Source organism: Scaptodrosophila lebanonensis, unplaced genomic scaffold (assembly GCF_003285725.1).
Source record: "Scaptodrosophila lebanonensis strain 11010-0011.00,11010-0021.00 unplaced genomic scaffold, SlebRS2 tig00001412-arrow-pilon, whole genome shotgun sequence".
NCBI classification, from domain to species: Eukaryota; Metazoa; Arthropoda; class Insecta; order Diptera; family Drosophilidae; genus Scaptodrosophila; species Scaptodrosophila lebanonensis.
This window is the reverse complement of record NW_022060739.1, coordinates 5,282,903-5,304,137: the sequence shown is the minus strand read 5'-3', so window position 1 is coordinate 5,304,137 and position 21,235 is coordinate 5,282,903. Positions and strand designations below refer to the sequence as shown.

General features: G+C 37.0%; 4 protein-coding genes across 5 annotated transcripts; 1 reads left to right on the top strand and 3 right to left on the bottom strand.

Annotated features, from left to right (window-relative positions):
* Positions 1-2,627: 2,627 nt before the first annotated feature.
* On the bottom strand, positions 2,628-5,189 carry LOC115631864 (vesicle-associated membrane protein-associated protein A). Its single transcript, XM_030528713.1, has 2 exons — positions 4,538-5,189; positions 2,628-3,116 (listed from the first exon to the last, which is right to left on the bottom strand). The coding sequence occupies exons 1-2, from the start codon at positions 5,118-5,120 to the stop codon at positions 3,046-3,048; spliced, it is 654 nt and encodes a 217-aa protein (XP_030384573.1). The 5' UTR covers positions 5,121-5,189; the 3' UTR covers positions 2,628-3,045.
* Positions 5,190-8,274: 3,085 nt separating this feature from the next.
* LOC115631839 (myosin-2 essential light chain) lies at positions 8,275-9,068 on the bottom strand. The gene has a single exon (XM_030528681.1). The coding sequence runs from the start codon at positions 8,871-8,873 to the stop codon at positions 8,427-8,429; it is 447 nt and encodes a 148-aa protein (XP_030384541.1). The 5' UTR covers positions 8,874-9,068; the 3' UTR covers positions 8,275-8,426.
* A 2,316-nt stretch (positions 9,069-11,384) lies between these two features.
* On the bottom strand, positions 11,385-12,251 carry LOC115631847 (dynein light chain roadblock-type 1). Its single transcript, XM_030528691.1, has one exon. The coding sequence runs from the start codon at positions 12,104-12,106 to the stop codon at positions 11,813-11,815; it is 294 nt and encodes a 97-aa protein (XP_030384551.1). The 5' UTR covers positions 12,107-12,251; the 3' UTR covers positions 11,385-11,812.
* A 7,883-nt stretch (positions 12,252-20,134) lies between these two features.
* On the top strand, positions 20,135-21,014 carry LOC115631791. 2 transcript variants are annotated; one of them, XM_030528627.1, is made up of 2 exons: positions 20,135-20,850; positions 20,911-21,009. In XM_030528627.1, exon 1 carries the CDS (start codon positions 20,296-20,298, stop codon positions 20,821-20,823), a length of 528 nt encoding a protein of 175 aa, XP_030384487.1. In that variant the 5' UTR covers positions 20,135-20,295; the 3' UTR covers positions 20,824-20,850; positions 20,911-21,009. The 2 variants fall into 2 exon arrangements, with proteins under 2 accessions (XP_030384487.1, XP_030384486.1); XM_030528626.1 differs by having other exon boundaries at positions 20,176-20,179; positions 20,280-21,014.
* The last annotated feature ends 221 nt before the right edge of the window (positions 21,015-21,235 follow it).

Here is a 21,235-nt window from a genome sequence, read left to right as displayed (position 1 = left end):
GTTCCGTCCCTTTGCCAATAAGTGTCAGTAGAAGCCAAAAGCCTAGGCCAGAGAAGACCATTGAGTTGAATGCATTTTCTTTTTCCATTGTTTATTTGCACAACGCGCTTTCATTTCATTGTGTGAGTGTGCTGACGTGTGTGCGTGTGTGAGTGTGTTAGTGTGGGAAGCGAAGGGTACAAGAAAATGCAATAAGTCATAAGTATTGGTGACAGGGTGAAATGTGGGCTAGTGTTAAAAAGTTGCGTATAAATGGGTTACGAGTGCAAGGCTACGTGGCTCTCCATTCCACGACTGTTGCCGCAAATGTAATGGAAAGTCATAAAAACGATTTATGTACGAGTATGAAGTACTTAAGTCACACGAAAGTGGCTGGTTGTGAGCCTTAAAGGTTCTCAATGTTGCGCTGGGTTAAGTAAAGTTTAATGAACGGCAGTTGTTGGCTTTTGCCATTGCCATTGCCTTTGACATAACGTATACGCCACATACAACAACTAATTGGCATTGTCCTGGCATTCCTTGTATGCCTTTCCTACTATCGATTTAATTGATTGAGAGACCTGAATTAGTTACACAGCCATTCAAGTGGCCGGTCTCATATGCTCATAGCACGCTGTCTGCCAATTTCTGAGGGCATCAAGACTGATTAGCCATTTATTTTCACACACACATATGGACACCCACATACTCGTATACTCCCATGCGCTATGTAGGCTTCAATTATTCGTTAAAAGGATTACAGATATGCCTATCCTTGTGTGTAACTCAATGCTGCTACTTACTTATGACCCCGTAGCTTTGTACTCCGAGCTTAAGAGCAGGAATTTTGCTTCCACATTGCCGTAAGTTATTTCAGACTTGGCTTTACCATGGGAATTTGGCTAAAGTTTTAAGCACTGATTAGTTAGCTTTGTTGCCTTTTGCTCCTTTCTGTCTGTATTACGTTAGCTCATCTACTTGTTGGCACTTTTAATTTCAACTCCGAAAACTTTCACGTCATGCGACTTAATGTGCTGAGCTGCAAGTAATTGTTTTCTCAGGTTCTCGTTTGCTTGTTGTACATTTATTAGACTACTTGTAACTAAAGTTAGACAAATGGTATAACAATAAATCAGCAGTCCTCGCTGAGAGTTTGTCAATTTGCTACTTTGAAGTAAGCAGCGAACCTACGCAAGATTTAATGAAAACAATATACTTGTACAACGTTGACTTCCTGCTCAGCTCTTATGGAATTTAAAAGACAACTTGCTGGGTTTTAAAAAGATATTTCTTGCAGATCGATTTTGATGCTGTTGTACCCATAGTATTTTTAGCTTAGAAAACATTATCATATGTAGAAATCAAAAGCATTTATCTAACGATGTCGGTGATTAGTATGTGGGAAAAATATTATGAGTTCGTGACCCTTGAAGAATCATTGAATCTTTGGAATAAGTGTCAAAATGAATTCTTTGAATAAAGCGCAAAATAACAGAACAATTTTGTGTCTTTATGTCTCATTTAATTGATGCATTTACAATACTTCTTATATTAGTCTATAAAGATTGCAGAAAATTAATAAAAGTAATAAAAGAAACGATGAATAGCTAAAAGCACAATTTCAGAACAGACCTACTTATCACAGAGCCCAATTAATGTCTTTATTGTCTGTCATCCAATGGCTACTCACCGTGTCTTTTTATGAATGCTGTTCAAATATGGATTAATCAGTCAGTACAGTTACATATAAGTGAGAAGTCAGTTGTATAAGAATTGTAAATAAGTTGAATGAACTGCCTTCAAACTGGTGGCGAAGCACTTGAAATTTTATATATTGAAATGAATGACGATTGAATTTATAAAATGCCTCCCCGGAGGCTGAAATTTTATGCTATTGTGGCTATCAATATTTATCCAAACATGAATTATTTAATTAATATTATCTTTTGCTCTCTTTCTAGCACACACGGCTTATAATCCCGTGAAGTAAAGCGGAATGTTATGAAAGTACTGAGGGCTGTGCGTATATCAAGAGAGAATGTTGCAGTCGATATAGGCCGACATACAATAGTACTTTCATTTGGTTCATTTACTTTAATTCAACAACTAATTGAAAAAAATTGCTGCATTTATAGGTTGAGCCTTTTGGAAATAAATATTGAATACAACATTTAATTACTCTGTGTTGTTTGTAATTCGAAAAGCCACGATTTGCAACGGTAATCAAATAAACAAACGTGCAACTAACATTTCGTTTGTTGTTACTGATGTTGTTATTATTGTCTGTGACACTAAATTCCCATCACATACCACCACACTCCCATCTAATCAGACCTCGACAGGCCTCTCTAATGAAGTGCAGCCGCCAATTAGGCAGTGTATTGTGTGCCGCAATCGCTGACCACCCCTTGGGCGTTGATTAAGAGCCAAATTAGAGGCGACAGTATAATGCAACCTTATGCTTAACAAGCCCCAAACAAACAACGCTAGCCACAGAAGCCACTAACAAGCAAACACGATTCCGATTTTATGTTATTGTCCTGCCGTCAAACTTTAAAGCCACACCCACAGTTTGAGTGCACTCCGTGCATTTATTGATGAAGCGCTCAAAAATAAAAATATCAATTAAAAGTGCATAAAAAGAACCATTTGCACACAACGTAAAAAATTTATTGATAAATTGAAAGGAATTAAGTTGAAATGTTGAAAATAATGTGCAAATAGCGACGGCAGCAGACAGAAACCGAATGTCTGACAGTTTGGCAGCTGTTCGCGTTTCTGGCATGAGAGGCGCAGCTCAACTCCAATTGACGGCCTGGACTCATAGCAGTGCTTACCATAGGTAGGGTAGGCAGGTAAGGTAAACCCATTACGGGGCCGGACTCCACAAATGATGACATCAACGTCGACATCAACGCCAACTGCCTATGGCATTGCTCCATGTCAAATTAATTGAAATGCATTGGAAGTAATGCAATCAACACACTCGACCGCAATGGGTGGCCCTCAAAATGTACAAATTGCCGGTGGATGGGATGGACTCGCACAGTAAAGCCGCCTGTATGCCTAGAACTCAACATCCGTCGGCTCCAGATCCATTTTCAACAGGCTATGAATTTGTTCGCGTTGAAAGTACGCTGCAAGAGAGGCCCAAATTTAGCGAACATGTGCAGAATTGGGAAAAGGCGTTTCCAATACTCATAAGCATTGACTTTAGTGGTTAGCTATCCTTACAACTTTATGACGTCAGCATTCAGTGACGATTCTGAATTGACTGTAGAAATGTGTTTACGCGGCAGCGATGTTAGCTGCGACTGTTAACTGTGAGCCATGGCTGTTAGCCGCGACTGACGCTTACAGCTGTTAGCTAACAGAGCGCTGCCCGCGTCGGCAGTGTCTCTCTCCTTAGTAAATTAGCCATAAGTATCACTCAAAAGTGTAATTAAGTTCTAAGAACAAAGGGAATAATAGCAGACGAATGGCAAGAGAACGAAAAGTGAATTTGCGTGATTACTTGGCCGCCATTTTAAGAAACTTCCACAACACAAAGCAATCTATGGATCAATTTTACTTTGTAACAGTGTTGCTTTAGAGGCGATGCAAGTATTTTTACATTAAAACTAAGAAGTTCAATGGCTATATCAAATATTCATCTGGCTAACAGCTAAGTATATTTGATTAATCCCATTTCTGTATGCTTAAACTATGTTTTACCAAAATATACTGCAAATAATAGAAGAATAGAGTAATTAGAAGTTCAATGGCTATATCAAATGTTTATCTGACTAATGGCTATATGTCTGCTTCAACGTTTACTACCAAAATATATTTCCATTTCGCAATCTAGTGAGTCTCCGACTCACCACATATTAGTTGACTATCAATAAAGTTCGAACTACAGTGAAAACTCTCTTGGTCGGCCAATTTTTGTCCGCCCAAGGGGAGTGTCCGCTTAAGGGGATACTTAAATACTATATACACCGATCGAAAAAGTGTCCGCCAAAGAGAGTAAAAGAGGTGTCCATTAAGGGCGTTTTCACTGTAATGCAATGGCTATATTGAATGTTGGGCTAACATATATGTATGCACATGATTAGTTTACGTAAAATATCTACTTGTAGATTATGAGTTTTCTAGTACCTTAGTCGTAAAAGACATTGAATACGCAAATATACTTAAATGTAGTATATCTGTTACTAAAAAAAAGCCATTATTCAGCTGTTTTCAAATCAGGGAAGCTGCTTTAGCTATTGAAGAATATTACAACTCATGGTTAAGCCATCTAGCTTATAACAGTAAATAAATTATCCTCGTTAATGATTTTAGAGTAAATGTCATTTAACTCCGATTACTATTGGTGTATCCATGGTGGATCCGGGTCACCTCATGTTTAAGTTAGTTCTCTTAATATTTTTAACTCATTTATGCTTTAAAAACCACCCTCTGAGCATAAATCAATCAACGTTAGACAACCATCATTGGAGCAGCCATTAAGTGCCATCAAGTGAGAATAAAGATTGCTATTACTGCCATAGTGTGCTCAGCTTCGAGTACTTACCCATGACTATGCCACCGATTAACACTAGTAATGCAATCAATTTTCTGCCCAAATTGCAGCCTGTCTTTTCGGTTCGAGTCCTTTCCATATGCTGCGCACAATTCGGACACAATGGGCGGAACTTTTGTCGCAAGGCATCCACTGGAAAGTCTGGTCTATCGAACTGCATATTAGTAAACTGATGGTCCGACACATCCACGCACTTGGCATTGAGCTGAACAGGAACACGCACATTGTTCAGCTCTGAGCGTTCCACCTCATTAAAGGCGTCAAGGAGATCGTGGGGCAGGTTGGCGGGGGCACGCACGCATTGAACGCAGAATCGATGCTTATATCTACGAGTCGGATGGAAGTCGAAATAGTTGAGACTTATGCACACTTCGGTGGTCGTGTACGGCTCGATAACGCCACAATTTGGTGTGACATTGTAGTGCCGTTGCTGGTTGGCTTTGACCTTGAATACCAGCCTGAACTCGGTGGGATTCAGCATGGTGAGCAGACGTCTTTGGCTGCGATCGTATGGCATATAGAACTTCAGGATTTTGGGACTAACAATAAGCAGGTTGTCTTTGCTTTGCTCCATTTCACAAAACAAGTTTATTTTTTTTGACAGTTTTTAATTTGGGTTTATTTTTTTAAGTGCTTAATTTTGAATTTTTGAAAACTATCCAAACAAACAAACAATGTATGTCCGAATTTTTAGTATTCCTGACAACATTTGCATATGTTGCCAAAATTTTCGGGCCAAACTAACAACACATGTGCCATCAAAGTTGAATTGAAGGCATGAAGGCATTCTATTCATTGTCCTAGTTGCCCAACTCTAGTGCATTTCCATGTTCCATTGCCCATGTTGCACGTCCGCATTCATGTCCATGCATGTCCATGTTTCTGTCGATGTTGCTGCTATTGTTGCTTTTGCTTTTGGTTCTGTTGCTTCCGTTTCTATTGCTGCGTGACTTGCCATCAAACCGCCGACCAAAGCTGGCATCGAGCGGTATTACGCCGGAAACTAGAGCGACACTGCAAATGTTGTTCCAATTTTGAAGAATGGCAATAGTTCGCAGCATATTGCATACGAGCACTTGGCGGCCAGGAATGACTGGCCTCCGCACTAAATGCATCTACTTTCCGAAATATGCCATTGCCATAGCCGCAGCTGTCAAATGTTGCGTGCTTTCGAATTGAATGCATGACTGAATGACTGAATGACAGGGGAATGCGGCCAGACCTTGGAAATGGTCTATAAATAATAGAGATACACGTGTATTGCGATGTGTATAGTGTGTGTATGGGGATTTTTCTGTGCAATTATAGCTCCGAACATGAAATATATGTTTGGTTTCCGCAGATATTTGACCATAATTCTAGTTTTATAACCAATATGCTGTGGGAAAGTGCTGCAGCTTGCGTAGACCGAGCGCGTAATAATAGCAGAATTTCAGATACCAGAATGAAACCAGAAACGCGGACTAACACGGCAGGAGCAAAATTGGTGGGTGTAGGCGCACAACAAATTCAATACTCATTTGCTCCTTAATATTGTTTAAATGTTTCCAGATTTGGATATATGTATATATGATATCTAGCTGATTAAAATATTTCTAGCTGATTACAATATTTCTGATTTGGAGAGTGGAATAAAGTGGCAGTATTGGATCTTAAGAACAATTCTCGGGACATAATTGTGCACAGGAGTTAAGAATTTTAAGGTGAGAAATATTTGTGTTATTTGCAATAACATATAATTGTCTCTTAAATAAAAACTATATTGCAGATTCCATAAATTATAGAGTGTTAAGGTTGGAGCTTCCAGTCGCGGAAGTCGCCATCATGTTGTTTTATTCCAGTGCTTCATCTTTATATTAATTTTCTTGAGATGGCAACTCTGTTTGCCAATTGCCTACTGCGTTCAACACAAATGCTGTCAAAATAAAAAACGCATTTCTATAAAATAATAATAAACGAAATGGATCGATGCATCGATGTTTTAAAAAATTAACTTTCCATAGAAAAAAATGCGATTATTAGGGGGAGAAAATCAACAGCGATGTTTGAAATAAATGTTTATATATTAAGAGAGACTGTCATAGTATTATACTTAATGTTGTTTATCAAAAAAGTACTCTTAATATTGAGTTTTGATGACTTGTATGGCTTACTTAAAAAAACTGATTATATACATACAGTTTTAAAAACAACGACGCTTGCAGCTGCACCTTTTAAGCATATTAAGTGTAACATAATATGTATACGAAAAAAAGAAGATCAAATACAAACTAAAACGTATATTACAAAATACACATTTTAATGAAAACATCAAATAATTTATAATACAAATATACCTTCTTCGGTTAACTATATACAAATAAAGAAATGTGACCGCCCAACAAAACATGAATAATGTTGATGTTTGGATAAACATCGATGGATCAACGATGTATCGTTAACAAAAAACTATCGGAAAACATCGATGCATCGTAGTAACAACATCGTCGAGGCTCGATATATCGATGCTTTTTTACATCCCTAGTTTGTTTCTCTTATTTCTTAATTCTTTTTATCTTCATCGCAATTAAAACGAACAAAACTGTTCTTAGAGTGAAGAAAAATTAGAGTGTTTCTTCTTTTATTTCTCATATCTATTATGTGTATTTGTATTATATTGTGTAACAACCATGAACCAAATATAAGTATACCAAAGAGAAGGGAGCAATGTGACCAATGCTTATCAAAATAATTGCCACCTTTGCTTTGGCACTAATGTTATTGCAACCATTAGGCCCCCTCGTTAATGCGAATTTTCAGCCACATTTGAAATAGGAAGTTCTTGTGTGGGTATCTGATGTCATATTATGTTCTCATGCCAGTGTAAAGCTTGATATAAGCAAATAATTAATGGTTGCAGACTTGTATACTATTTACAACATGGTGAGCATTTTAAAAGATTGTAGCGGAAATAGAAGCGAAATCTAAAGACTGCTGATGTTACAGTCTTAGAACTTGTGGCCAATTCTGCATTTAAATCAGGGCGTTTGTGCTTCATCTTCGTGGCTAGCAAACTTTATAATAACAGTTTGTGAAAACAATCCACGCAACATCAGTTTTTACGCATTATTTTCCATATTCGTAACTTTTTAATGAGCTCACAGACAACGACAGCACGTCAACTCTGATTTGTAAATAAAAACTGTTATTTGCGATGCAACTTTTTTCACACGTGCCAGTGAATGGCTTTCGCTTTAATTATGTAATGCGGTTTTTAAGAGAAAGGGAGGAGAGCAGCTTGAAAATCTATAACATCAAACCAGAAATATTATTCTTGAGCTCATTGTGTAGGTGATTTCGCACTCTGTACAAAGTTATAATGTCTTGTAATGACCGAAGAAAATATGTTCTAAATAAGTTCAGTTTTGACGAATAGATATTCTAAAATATCAGGCTACATCAAATGTTTCATTTCAATAGCCATAAAATTACAAGATATACAAAATCTGGTCAGGTGGAAAGTGTTGGGGCTTTGCAGACATGATTATCGATAGTTTGGTATGAATCATGAACTTAACACCAATTTAATAGATTTGAGACAGATGTATAAAAACAGATAAGCTCATTTATTTGTTTTAGGGATCAGTTGCATTAAAAGGAATTATGGTTCCGATGGGGAAAGACAAGGAGGTGGCAGTAGAATTATATATTTTTGAAGTGGTTAATAAGAAAAATCTAACCAGTTAGTATTAGATTTTATATAAAAGCTGTTGTTTATTCTTATATTGAACCGTAAACCTTTGATCTATTTATTTTTGTAAATATATGTTCATTTATGTGTTGTGAACTATTGGATAGTTTAATGGATGTATTGCCGCACGTTCTCTCTCCCTTCTTATCATCAACCATTCATGATCATATGAACAAACTCGACATAGTTTATTTGACCTTTGGCATCTACGCGTTGTGACAGCAATTCATCCAGTTCCTTGAAACTCAGCTGTTCCCCACCACAGGTTGTTAGCAAGCGACGCAGATGAGCTGCCGACATCTTTCCATTGCCAGCATCATCGAAGAGTCGCAAGCTTGCAATCAAATCCTCGGCAGCATGGGTGCAAGGCATTCGCAGGATGTCCTCGTAGATGTCCAGAAACTTGTCAAAAGTTATGCGTCCTGTTGGACCCAGCTGCTCGATATATTTGCGCACCACTGCCTCACTGGGATTTGTGCCGAGCACTCGCAGACAATTCCCCACCTGGGTCACGGCTATTTTGTTGTCGCCGTAGTTGTCGTGGAGTCGGAAGATGCTCCGTATTTCCTTGAGCTTTTTTGCTGTGTAGTTGGCCATGTTGCTGATTGATATATTGCTTGGCTGATTGATGGATTATTGCATGTAGTGGCAGCTCTATGTGTGGAAAATGCGTGGCTCAATGGAAACACATTTCGCATGCAGTTTGTGGGGCACACGAAACCGGATCCAATTGTGCTAGGTATATTGGATGGATACAAATATTGTTAATTTTGACATGTTGACAACTAAAACTTGTCTGTGAGTTAAGTAGAATCTCTGCTTTATAATAAAATAAGCTTGGCCAGCTGCGACTGCCAATTGTATTTGAAATCAGCCATAACAGAATTTGTCACCTATCGGAAAGTGGACATCGAATACGTAAAGTTCTTAAGCCTTTAAAAGCAATGGAAGCGGGAAATGAAAAACGTGAATAGTTGCTGAAACTGTTTACCGTGCAATAACAGCCACAAGCTTATAAGTTTATTGTGCTTATGATTGCAGTTGCTTTAAGGTGGGGTCACTATAAGATTACCCAACACCATTGGTACGTACGCGGAATTCATTCACAGCTATTTGTATTATGGAACAAATCTATTAAGACAACATTGTCATCAACTAATTAATCTGGCTAACATCGATGCCAAAAAGTGGAAGACTTGTGTGAAATTAAAGTTTTGCTCAGAACTCAATTAATAGAACTGTGCAGACAGCGTTTAAAGAAACGTGCTTGTATTTAAAGTCCGGATCAAAAAAGCTGTATCTGTTTAAACACTTTTATTCAACATCCATTTTGTATTTCTGTCAGTCATTTAGTCGGCTTTGCAGGCATTTGCTGAATATCCTCATAGATGGCTAGGAATTTATCGAATGGTACGCGCGGACCCAGATCATCTGTGTGCTGACGTATTACGGCATCATTGGGCGGCACTCCAAGCACCTTTAGGCAATTGTACACTTGGGCCACGGCAATTTTTCCATCGCCCTGATAGTCGTGCAGCCTGAAGACGTGCCGTATATCCCTGGCCTTTTCCGACTTGTAGGTGGACATGTTGTAGTTCGCATCTACTGGCAGCGAGGACAGTGCGGAGCTCAGTGAAAAATCATATCGCATTTAGTAATTTTTAAATAAATTACAAAAACGTAATTCTATTAATTTGGATAAGTTGATAACTGAAGGTTTTCCGCACTCTATGCTTACTACGATTTGATGTGGTAGTAGAAAATCATCATCATCAGATTCTTAGATAATTTAATCCTGCATGAAGGGATGCCAAAGCTTATCGCAAGGTAAGCTCCTTTTCTTGTGTTGCTCACAGCTTCGGAAGAATCCACTTTAATGTAAATGTGTAGGTGTTCCTGGGTTAGCAAAGAAGCTTTCAAGGTATTATTATATATCTGGTTGGGTAGGTTGGAGCGAGCAATGGGTTATCGATCTAGACGTTAAAGTTTAGAAATTCCATAGTGCTGCTTAATAGTCTATAAACAGTTCCTAAGCTAATGAGTTCTCAAGGCGTCTTTGAAAGCAAAGGACTCTTAGGGAATACTATTTAGTCATTTGGTCAGTGGTTATTAGTTTAGAAATCTGTTCTAAACTTAACCATCATGCAGCTTGCTTTAAGTATGGAGTATTTTGATTCATTTATTCATTCATTATTTTGTTATTTTATTGTTGATTTCCTTGATTTGTTCACTGTTCAGTTTGTAAATCAGCTTACAAGTTGCTTCAAACTAACTTTAATCAGTACTATTTTAGCAGTTCAACTATCGGCATTTTCACACTCACAGCCACAGATGGAGTCGTCCTTCCTACGTTGCTTAAAACTACTGCCAATCAATGAAGTTTGCTTGTGCTTTCTCCCACTCTCCCCCACAATTCTCCTAAAACTTCAAATGTCTAGTGGAGCGCTGACGTGCTCGTTGATGCTGATGCCTGCAAGTCTTCTGTGCCACATGATGCGTTCCTCATAGGTGTGTTCTCTGGCATATTCAACAGCATTTGCTTCAATTTTCTACTGCGCTTCCGTGCGCTTTTCATGCAATTTCCAGTTTATGGAATCATCACGAACGGATGGCTTTGGTCGAACACCTAGACTACTCGTTGTTTGCAGTTGGTCATCAAGTCAACTTATTAAGCGCATATGCTTCCTGAAGCTTACTTAGTTATCGATGCTTTAATGCTCAAATTCAATTTATGTCGCACACACACACACATGCAATCACACACACACACACACACACGCTGTGCGCATACGAATAAATAATGTGCATTCGTTAAATTTATGAAATATGTATTTAATTGAATGACAAATAGCTTTTCATTTGTTGCCTTTGCAGCTGAAAATTTATAAGTATGCACATTGAATTTTCCAGTTGCTGGCAACAGGAAGCCAAAAAACTCATTTGTTTCGCGACTGTTTTCAATGCTCGCAATCAATATGCGCCAGTCAGTCTTCATTTATTGTAAATGGATTTCAGCTCTATATGTATTGATTCCCATTGCAGATAATTTGCAGCCAAGCCACGTTAATGAAAGCCCAAATACATGTCTCTGAACAAAAAGCAAAGCACTTTGGGGTAGATTAATGCTTTTTATTATTTTTCCAGCTTTTTGTTTAAATGTTCATTTAATTGAGGCTGAGATTTGGTCGAAAGGTTCTTTTTGTACATTTCACTTAACAGATAGCCCTGCAGCATCCCATATGTGTGGGAATCGGTTGTCTTTAAATTGTATTACATTGCTTGCAGCTAAGTTGTAATTTTTTAATAATTTAGCCAGTAAGTATACTTTTTTAACGAATGACCCCCATTTAATAGTAATTACCAGATGTTGATATTGATATTAAAAATGGGGCAAAACATTTCTTTTTACAGCTGTCTATTACAAAACTCTGCTTCTTTTTGTTCCTCTTAACTGTCTTTAAATTGCCTGTAACTAAATCTAAACTTTCCAACAATTTGCTTCGCATACTCGTCTATTGGTGCGGCTATTTCTTTTCTTAGTCGCACGGATCTTGAATGACTACAATAAAGTAATCATCCGAGGGCGCGACTATGATCTCGCTCTTGAGCGTACGCATGCGTATCAATACAAATTCATTGGCCGCATCCAAGTCCAACACCACCTGACGTGCTTTCTCCGCCAGGGTCTGCATGAGGGCCGCATAATGTACAGTTGTGGTATACTCCATGGTTGTCTTAATGGGTATGCCATCATTGTCGACCACAATGATGCCCTGCACGTTCTTGAAGGCTGAAAAGCGCTTCAACATTTCCTCCACCTCGGCAGACATCCTCAATCCGTTTGCTTCTTGTTATTGTTAGATGTATGTCTGTCTATATGTACTATGTTTCGTGTATTTGTGTGTTAATGTGTATTTATTTTGTATCCTATGCTCCCACTTGTGTTCTGTAGCTCGACTGGTGTTAGAATGTAGGAAAATGTTCACATTTTTGACATTTGCTTCAATGCTTTCCACACCCCACAATAAAATGGTTCTCAAAAATTGGGATGATGATGGACTGTTATTAATTAATTATGAAAAATAATAATCAATTATTATTAATTGATTACTTAGCATCTAAAGAAATGGGCAACATTGAATTAATCTAGTCCACTAGATGCAAAAATATTGTAGGGCCTTTTTCAAAAATTCTTTGAGAAACAATGCAGTCGATGTAAAAGAAAAAAGAAAACAAAAAAATCAATAGAGAACTTAAGCTAAATAAAATTAAAGAAATAAAAAAGCCTATGGCAAAAATATCTAACAACCAATCCAAACTCCCATGAGAATTTAATTAAAAAATATATTTGCCTAAAGAAGTACATAATGCAAAATAATCTCACGTGTCCTCGTAGAACACAGCAGCTTTTTAAATAGATTCTTCGTACAACATCTATTGTCTATAATGACCTGATTGGTTTGCACTTAAATATGTTTTAAAATACAGTATTAAAATTAATTGAGATCGGTTGTAAAAACATGAAAGCTTAACTTAAATCATGTATCTATAAATTATGGCAATGCATTGGGTATTCTGTTCGCTTTCTAACTACATTTTATCTAATTTTTGTGAGAACAATAATAGCCAGTTACTACCAAAGGGTAACTATCTGATTAAAGTATATTTTTTAAGTGTTGCTTTGAATATACAAGTATTTCGTTGGTAAACTTTTCAAACACCGAGGCAAGCAATTCATAAATATGTTTTGAAAGTCGCGTGTCGATTTAGCATTTTTGCACAGCCTTGACCAATTCCTCGCATTTGCTGGCCGTTGCGCAACGTAAGATTATAAATCATAGCATACTTTTTGGCAGTTCTGTAAAACTTTATTTTGGCTGTCAGAGAAGTCCGCCAACAAATGCTGATTGCTATAGAAATCGAATATTCTTAGACATTTTGCAGCTAAATTAAAATATTGCGATTGCGGCAATCATTATTTTTGGTTATTTTTTTTAAAAGCCCTTAAAATTTTATGTAATTTCGAGTTGATAAACTGATAAAAGTTTTATGACATTACCAAGCCACAAAATGAGTTGCGTTTGCTTCTGTTGTTCTTGTTGTTGTAGTTGCAAGTCGTAAATAAGCATAAAGTTTATAACAAAGCCGGATGCATGCTTGGCTGGCTGCCTGACTGGCTGGCTGGCTTGGACGATGCTGGAAAGTTGCTTTTGTGCGAAAAGTACGGAAAATTAATTGAATGTTGTTGACGCTTGTTCCAGCTGCAATTCTTAACGGACAATCGGGCAACTAGACAGCCAGACATTTGGGCAGTCATTTACTCGTTTCTGGTTTTATTCGAATTGCAGATGAAATGTTTGCATCAAGTTTGCAGCGGAAATTATGGCATTCTTCCGGTCGAATTGCTGACTGGCTGGCTAGCGGACTGGCTGGCCGAAACCCAAAACCCACAGCCATCAGTCTGTTGTTAAAAAGTGTAAAATTGTGCACTTTTGAAATTAATTAAAAGTCATAAAACTCATAATGAAATTACCAGCAGACGGGAGCTAAAGGACAGATGGCAGCTGACAGGACACGGACATGCCACACATATGCAAATTGCAGCTTGGAGAACACTCGCAATGCTGCAGCAGCCACAAAGGACTTTCGGGTAAATTAAATTGGACAGGTCGCCAGACCATGAAAGCGACTTAAGGTGGCTCATGCTCCTGTCATTTATATACAAGTATGTGGCGTAATTAAATCAATGCCCATTTTTAACGTCTCGGTATTGAATTTATGTTGCTGCCAAATGGGGCACGAAAATCGCATCTAACACTCCTCGATTTGTGCAAGCGCACATTTTCATGAAGATAAATGGCAGAGGCAACACAACTGGGCGTATTTTTATTGCATATTTGTTGTACAAATATTTAGTTTTGCTCGCTTGCCATCTATATGCGATATTCGCACTGTTGTTTGAGTTTGATAAATGTTTCGGTGGCCGAGAGTGGAAAAAAATATATTCGGTTTGGTAAATGGGTTGAGTTTTTCGTGTATTTCTGCGAGTTTTGTTTTCATACAAATATGAAAATATTTACAAATGTATTTTACAATTCATGCAACATGTAAACATCTGTTTCTTCTGCAGTGCAAGTAAAAAATAATAGTTTACAAATATGCGTTTACTGTGTATCTTATAAGCGCATAAGCGTACAATATCGACCATAACATTTTATCTTGCTTTCCTTTTGCAATTTTGAGTTAAAACTTGCAATGCAAATATTTGTTAGCTTACCAATTAATTTTTGAGCAAGCAAAAGTTGCTTTTCTACAAAAAATCCGAAAAATATTATATATAAATTATAAATATTATATCCCACTTTATCATGAACCGGTACGAAAACCGAACACCTAATTGTCCTAAAATGTCATTGAACATTTCAAACAATTAGGACATCGTTGCACAGATCTACCTGAATTGGTCTAATGTAAATAAAAACGAGTAGAATATTAATGTTTAAAAAAGTTCCCACGCTTTTCCCCGCTACAACCATTCAATTAAACAAAACTTTGTTGTATCGATCATTCATAGAGCAGATGATGTAGTTTATCAATTTTGATGAATCCTCAGATTATGAAGAGGCATAAGTTATCGTAATGAATCAAAAATATTTTCATACTCAGAGTAATTTTCGATCGATCGATTCTAAAAATAATGATTTAATATAAATATAAATAATTTCCATCACCTCCACAAATGTGAATGAATAATATGAATAAAGTAAATTTCTGCCTATTTCACAATAGTTGGTGAGATGTTTTGAATCATAAATGAATTAATAATAAATGTATAATTTGTTTATAAATCAACCTATTACTTCTCCCTTATGCAAAAAGATAGTGCTAGAAGGCATTTTACTAAATCTGAAAATAATTATGAATGAATATGAGTTTCGCTTCTCTTTCTATATTTCCTATGCTGCTCATGACTCTGCTCTAAATTCATTTATAGATTCGAAGTGCACTGATAAAATATTAATATAAATTCTTTCCAAATATATTCGTTGCAATTTTTTATTTGAAAACGATAATTTATCATAACAATAATTACCGCACATTCCATGCTTTGCCAAATAACTTTAATAGCAACATATATTTGATAAAATGCTACAAAAACAATTAGTTTGCAAATAAAATATTACACACATATTATGCTACACAGAATGTTAATTTTTTATTCATTAATCATTTGTTGGCATTTATTTCAACTTTAAAGAATTTATTGATTTTTTCTATTCCCCAGCTTTTGGTCGAAAAGAAACTTCTGATGAATTAAAAATAAGTTATAATTATGCCGCTGGTCAATTTCTGATATCAAATTAACCATTAAACTATGTATATTTGTTGAAATCATGCGTTGCAAAATATTTGCTGCTAATTGCAATTCAATTGATTTTTCCGTTGTTGCTGTTACTTTGCGAATTAATTAATAAATCATTTAATCAATGCCCACACTATTATTGCCTTTATTATTCTCTTCCGGCCATTGCATGCAGATATTTATCAATTTTGCATTGAGCTGAAGGTGTTAATTTAATGAATCATTTGATGCAGAAAATTTGTTGATAAGTCCTTCATGTTGCTAATTTTAATTTAAGTTTAAATTTAAGACGAATAGCCAGCATTTGAGCTGATTAGAAGACACATTTGCAAGCCACGTGCACGAACATAAAACATAAATGAATTATCGAGCTTGCAACTGAAATGTTAATGAAAATCTGATTTCGTACGCAATTAGCGCCTACACACATACAAGCATGTGTGCACGCGCACACACACACACACACATGCAGACGTGCTATTCCCCTATGTGTTGTGTTGTTTGTGTGTGTGTGTGCGTGTTACAAATTACAAACCGAATGCGTGCTATAAACTCATTTGTTTATGCATGTGGCAGCTTTGATAATTTAATTCGGCCACAATTTAAATTATGATTGAGCAGCTCTATGCAAATTCGTGCTACATTTTTAATTGAATTATAATGAACAGCCACATTACTTAAGTGGAGCTGAAGTCTTTGAATTTAAAATTAATCTAGTTAACACACTCGGGGTAGTTAGCAGCCTATACACAGAGAAGAAATGCCTAACAACTAACATGGGAAAGGCAATAAAAATAATGTAGAAATTCAAATTATGCATGATAAAAACAAACAATATATAAAAGGCAGGAAGAGTTCAAGTAATAGAGCAAAAATAAATAATAATAATAAACTGATGATCAGAGTAGTATATCAATACAGTCATGTGAAAAATAATAAGGATGCATCAATCTCAAATGGATATATACAAGAAAGCCTGTCACCCCGCTGCAAGGGTCTCGTACTGCCAGAGACCCACTCAACACTATCGAGCAAAACCTTAAAGAAGTGCAATTTTTGAGCATATTCAATGAGGTGACTGGCGATCCAGATTTAATCTATTAATGTGGATGGATTGGACAATCTCAAAGAAGTTTTCCAGCATGCATCACAACAAGCAGCAGGAGGATTACAAATCTTATTATGAAACAATAGACTTTGCTCACATGCACGCGCATAGACACAATCTTGATGTAAACGTATGATTTTGGAGAATTGTAATGAATTCCCAAATATCCACTAAGGTTGTGGATACCAAACAGCCGATGACTGACCTTTTTCTTTAGATAATACACACTCGAATTACATCATATGCCTATACTAAGTAGAAACTATCTTATAAGCATTTAAAGTTTGACAATCATTCGTATTTAAATTTAATTTCACATTCATTTAACACAATCTCTCTCTTCAATAGCTGAGTGTTCCGCTATTCTTATTCCTGCATTCCTACATGTATGTACTATGTGTTGAATATATTTTATTTCATTTAAATCATTTAATTTACTTATTTTTTTAAATTAGTTTAAAAAAGTACCCTTTTTTTGGTAGGAGTGGTTGCAGGCCAGCGGAATGTTTTAATTAAATCTAGACAGATAGTTTTCAAACACTCATTACCTTGAACTATTTAAAAACTACGGAACGAGAAGGCGAACGGATGGAACCTGAGGTGCTGGCAGTTTTCTAAAAGTTTCTGGCCAAGGAACGTTAGCTTTTCAATACCCAAGTTCCTGTGAATGATGCAAAATCTCTATATTACAGCGCCTGGCTGTCTCCACAGTTGGATGCCACATATCCAGGCTGATTTCAGTATCGCTTTTCAAACTTGGTGTTGAGGGAAGGATTAATTTTCAGAACTTGTAACAAATAATCTGCAATAATTTGTGTCAGTGTAGTTTTAAATGCAACACGAAAGTGTCAAGTTGCCAAAATTTGACTTAAAGGCGCTTGAATTGTCTGTGTGCTATGTTCAAAAAGTAATTTGTCAAGTCAATATATAGTATATACATACTCGCACATATATGTACTTTACGATGAAACGCTCTTGGGCGACATGTTCATATTTGAATGTCTGCTGTCAGTTTATATTTGTACTTTCACATTTTTGTTGGTGCGGTACGTTTGAATTTTCGCAGAATTCCAATTCATAACAAAATTGCCTACGGAGCCGATTTTAAATTAAATTTTCTAACGAAGGCGTTTTGCTAAGCAGCCGCAAGGCTTGATAAATATCTGCGATATATATTGTGTATGCGTGCTTGAGTCTCGGCTTTCGCACACACACATCACCTTTTGTTGTTGTGCCGACATCTTAAGGTTGATAAGCCAGGGAATATATGTATGCATATTTATTTAGCTAAAAGGGAAATTGAACCAGCCAAGTGGGTGTAATTAATTAGGCTTGAGGCATCAGTTGTTGTAATTTTAAAAATGCTGCTTCTCTAAGGAAACGAGCTAAGTCATTTTCATTGATATACTTGTTATGATATTTGGGGTAAGTTTGTTTGTTGAAAGGTTAAAGTGTAATCTATGCCACCTGTTATACTTTTCTAGGACATTAGGGATAATGGACATTTTTATCAACCACTCCATATCAGGCTGTCACGCCTACGGAATCAATTGTCACACTCAGGCAAAGCAATGCTTTATATATTCTGCAAAGTATTGTAAAACATAAGCAAATAAAAACTGAAACTGCCATCATATTTAACTCGAAAGTATACACAAATAACAATCAAATAAAGAGCAAGAAATAAATATTGAGATATAAATAAAGGAAGTGGGGCAAAAAGTGGCTCGAATCACCTTTTTCAATCAACTAAAAAGTGTTTGCCTCCATCTATCTCTCTCTCTCTCTCACTCCTCCCGACTCTCAACCGACTCAATAAGCCGACATTTTATTTGCATTTTTCGTCACTTACTCGCTTTTTCTGCTCCTGTCTGTTGTCCTTTCTTCTGCTGCTTCCCCGCTGACTGGCTGCCCAAATCCCACAGCAACCTCTCCCCCCACCCTCCACGTCATTTCTTTCATCATACTGCGAGTTTTTCGCATTACGGTCTCAACGGCTGGAGCCGAGCTTCGCCGGCACCGGCAAATTCATCATCATCTCAGCACGCGTCTGTCAACCGCTCTAAGGATACAATAAATGTCTTTCGCGGTCGCCATGCACAGCCTGTCGAGTGCTGTGTCCTGTACACTGTACACTGTACACTGCCATACTTCATAGACCCGACGAGAGTCGTCGTTGATGGCGAAGAGTCGCAAAGACACCCTGTAGCTGCGGCAGTTTGAGTGAAATACTCTGTCGGATTAATATGCAGTAACGTTTTTCAATTCGTTTTCAGTTATTTTTGTTTTGTCGCTTCTGTCGCCATTTGTGTTGGCTTTTTTTTTGCCCTCTCTGCTTTGCTTTTGGTTTATTCATTTGCCTTCAGTCGCTGGCTGCGGAGGTTCAGGTGCACTTTGCGATAACAAATTAAACAACTTTATGCGCGCATCGTTGAATAAAATTCGCTGAATTTGTTTATACAGCGCCTAGCGTTGGGTGGGGCTAGGAGTATGAAAATATGATTGCTTTTCCTTGCGCTCCATCACGGAGCACCAGACTCACTTGTAAATTCAGATGCAAGCAATCAGTTGCATTTATGTGGATGGTCTTTAAGCTACCAAACAACTAACGATTTAGTCATGGTTGCATAAAAGGCCTCTTTCCGGTTTCCAATTCAATCGCATTGGTCGGAATCGATTGCGACAAACTTTCCAATTTCAATAAATTTAATCGGGTGATTCGAAAATGAAGGATTTGTTTATGCTTTTAGGTGGGATTTGCTTATAAATACTGTTTACTCTATTGATATTATAAGCATCTCTGTGTTTGTTATTGAATATAGAAGACTATTTTAAGGTAACTTGTAACTTACTTTGAATTCGAACTGAGAGCCGTCGCTGACACCATGTTTTCGTATTTGGTCGGCACTTAACTTTCTTTTGACCTATCATCTGACCATCATTGCTAGACGTATTCCAACATCCAACTTGTAACCTACCTTTAACAATTTATTCCTCAAACAGCATTGTTCAAGACTGTTAAAATGTGATCTAAAAGTTTGAAGAACTAAGTGCATCTGCTTGGGTGAAAAATGATAGGTAATAATTAAATAAATATTTAAAATACTTAAATATTTGTTAGATAGTCGTGGCACCCATCAATCAATATTGAACTTCTATAGTGCTTTATTTTGCATACGCTGTGTTTATTGAAGTATTCCCTAAGTAAAGCAGATCTTCTTTCAATTAAGCTAAGATTTGTTCTTAGCAGATAGCCAAGATACTCAGCTTCAAACTCGTTTCACAATCAAGTATACTGAGCAATCGACGTTATTTTCCCTCATACTTAAATTTTGAAAACATTCGTTTCAGGATCGTGAAACTTTTTACACTATAAATTTCACAAAAACCTAAAAAAAAAAATTGAAAAAATTGAGTGAACACTCTTATGCGGTACTTAAAAGAAAGTCCGTTACCATCCGATCATACATACATTCTTCTGACCTAAAATTAGCCTTCAATTAGTATTTTTTTTTTTTTTAATAAATTTCAGTCGTTATATCCACAAAATGGAAGCCAGCCTCGTGTTAGCCATGGTCATAGTGGTTTTCTGCCATTGGATAGGACTGACATACTTATCGAGCAACGATGCCAGTCTGGCCTCCACTATCTTCATAATAATTGCCATGATGGGAATGCACAAAATAATGCTGAAACGTGGCGGTTCCGATACCTTTAGGAACAAGGTGTTTGAGGCTACAGGCTATTGTGTCGTCATGGATGTAGTTCTTTCATTCGTGTGGGAGGTTGGCGTGAAAACCATGCAGTTCTTGGTGGGGGTACTCTTCGATATGTTACGTGCAACACTGAGTGCGAAATTCCATTGGCTTCCAGACATGGTGCAGCCCACGGTAACCCCATTGGCGTTATTGGCAATTGAAGTTTTTGCGTTCCTTAAGTGTTTCGAAATCAATGATATGCAACAATTCTTTGGCTGCGAGGATGATCGTCTCTCGGAGAGTATGCTGTCCCTACTGGCCGAGCAGGAACGACGTTTCTGGCGCCGCGAGCATCGCCGTATGATGACCAAAAGATAAATCCTCAAATAGTCTTATTCAAAATGGGTAAACCAATTCTACAAGAGTTATCAATTTAAAGTGCTGAACGAACAAGTCTCCTTGCAGTTTTTACTTTAGGGAGGCTTTCCTGGGGCGAATTGTTTCAAAAAGAAGAAATTTATGTTGAAATTTAATGAGCAAATAAATGCAATTTCTTTCTCTGGACAGTATTTGTTTACCTGTTAAGTCAGTGACTAATAAATTGAGTAATTATTTCTGGGCCACACAACTTTTGGGCTCAGATCGAAGGAGAAATGCTTCGAAAATACATGTTCCACAATAATCTGCTAAATGTTTGGCCAAAGAGATAGATATTTATTAAAGTAGCAAATCTTAGTCAATGTTATAGATTCCCATTGCTAAAGCCCCATTTAGACGATCACTTCTTAAA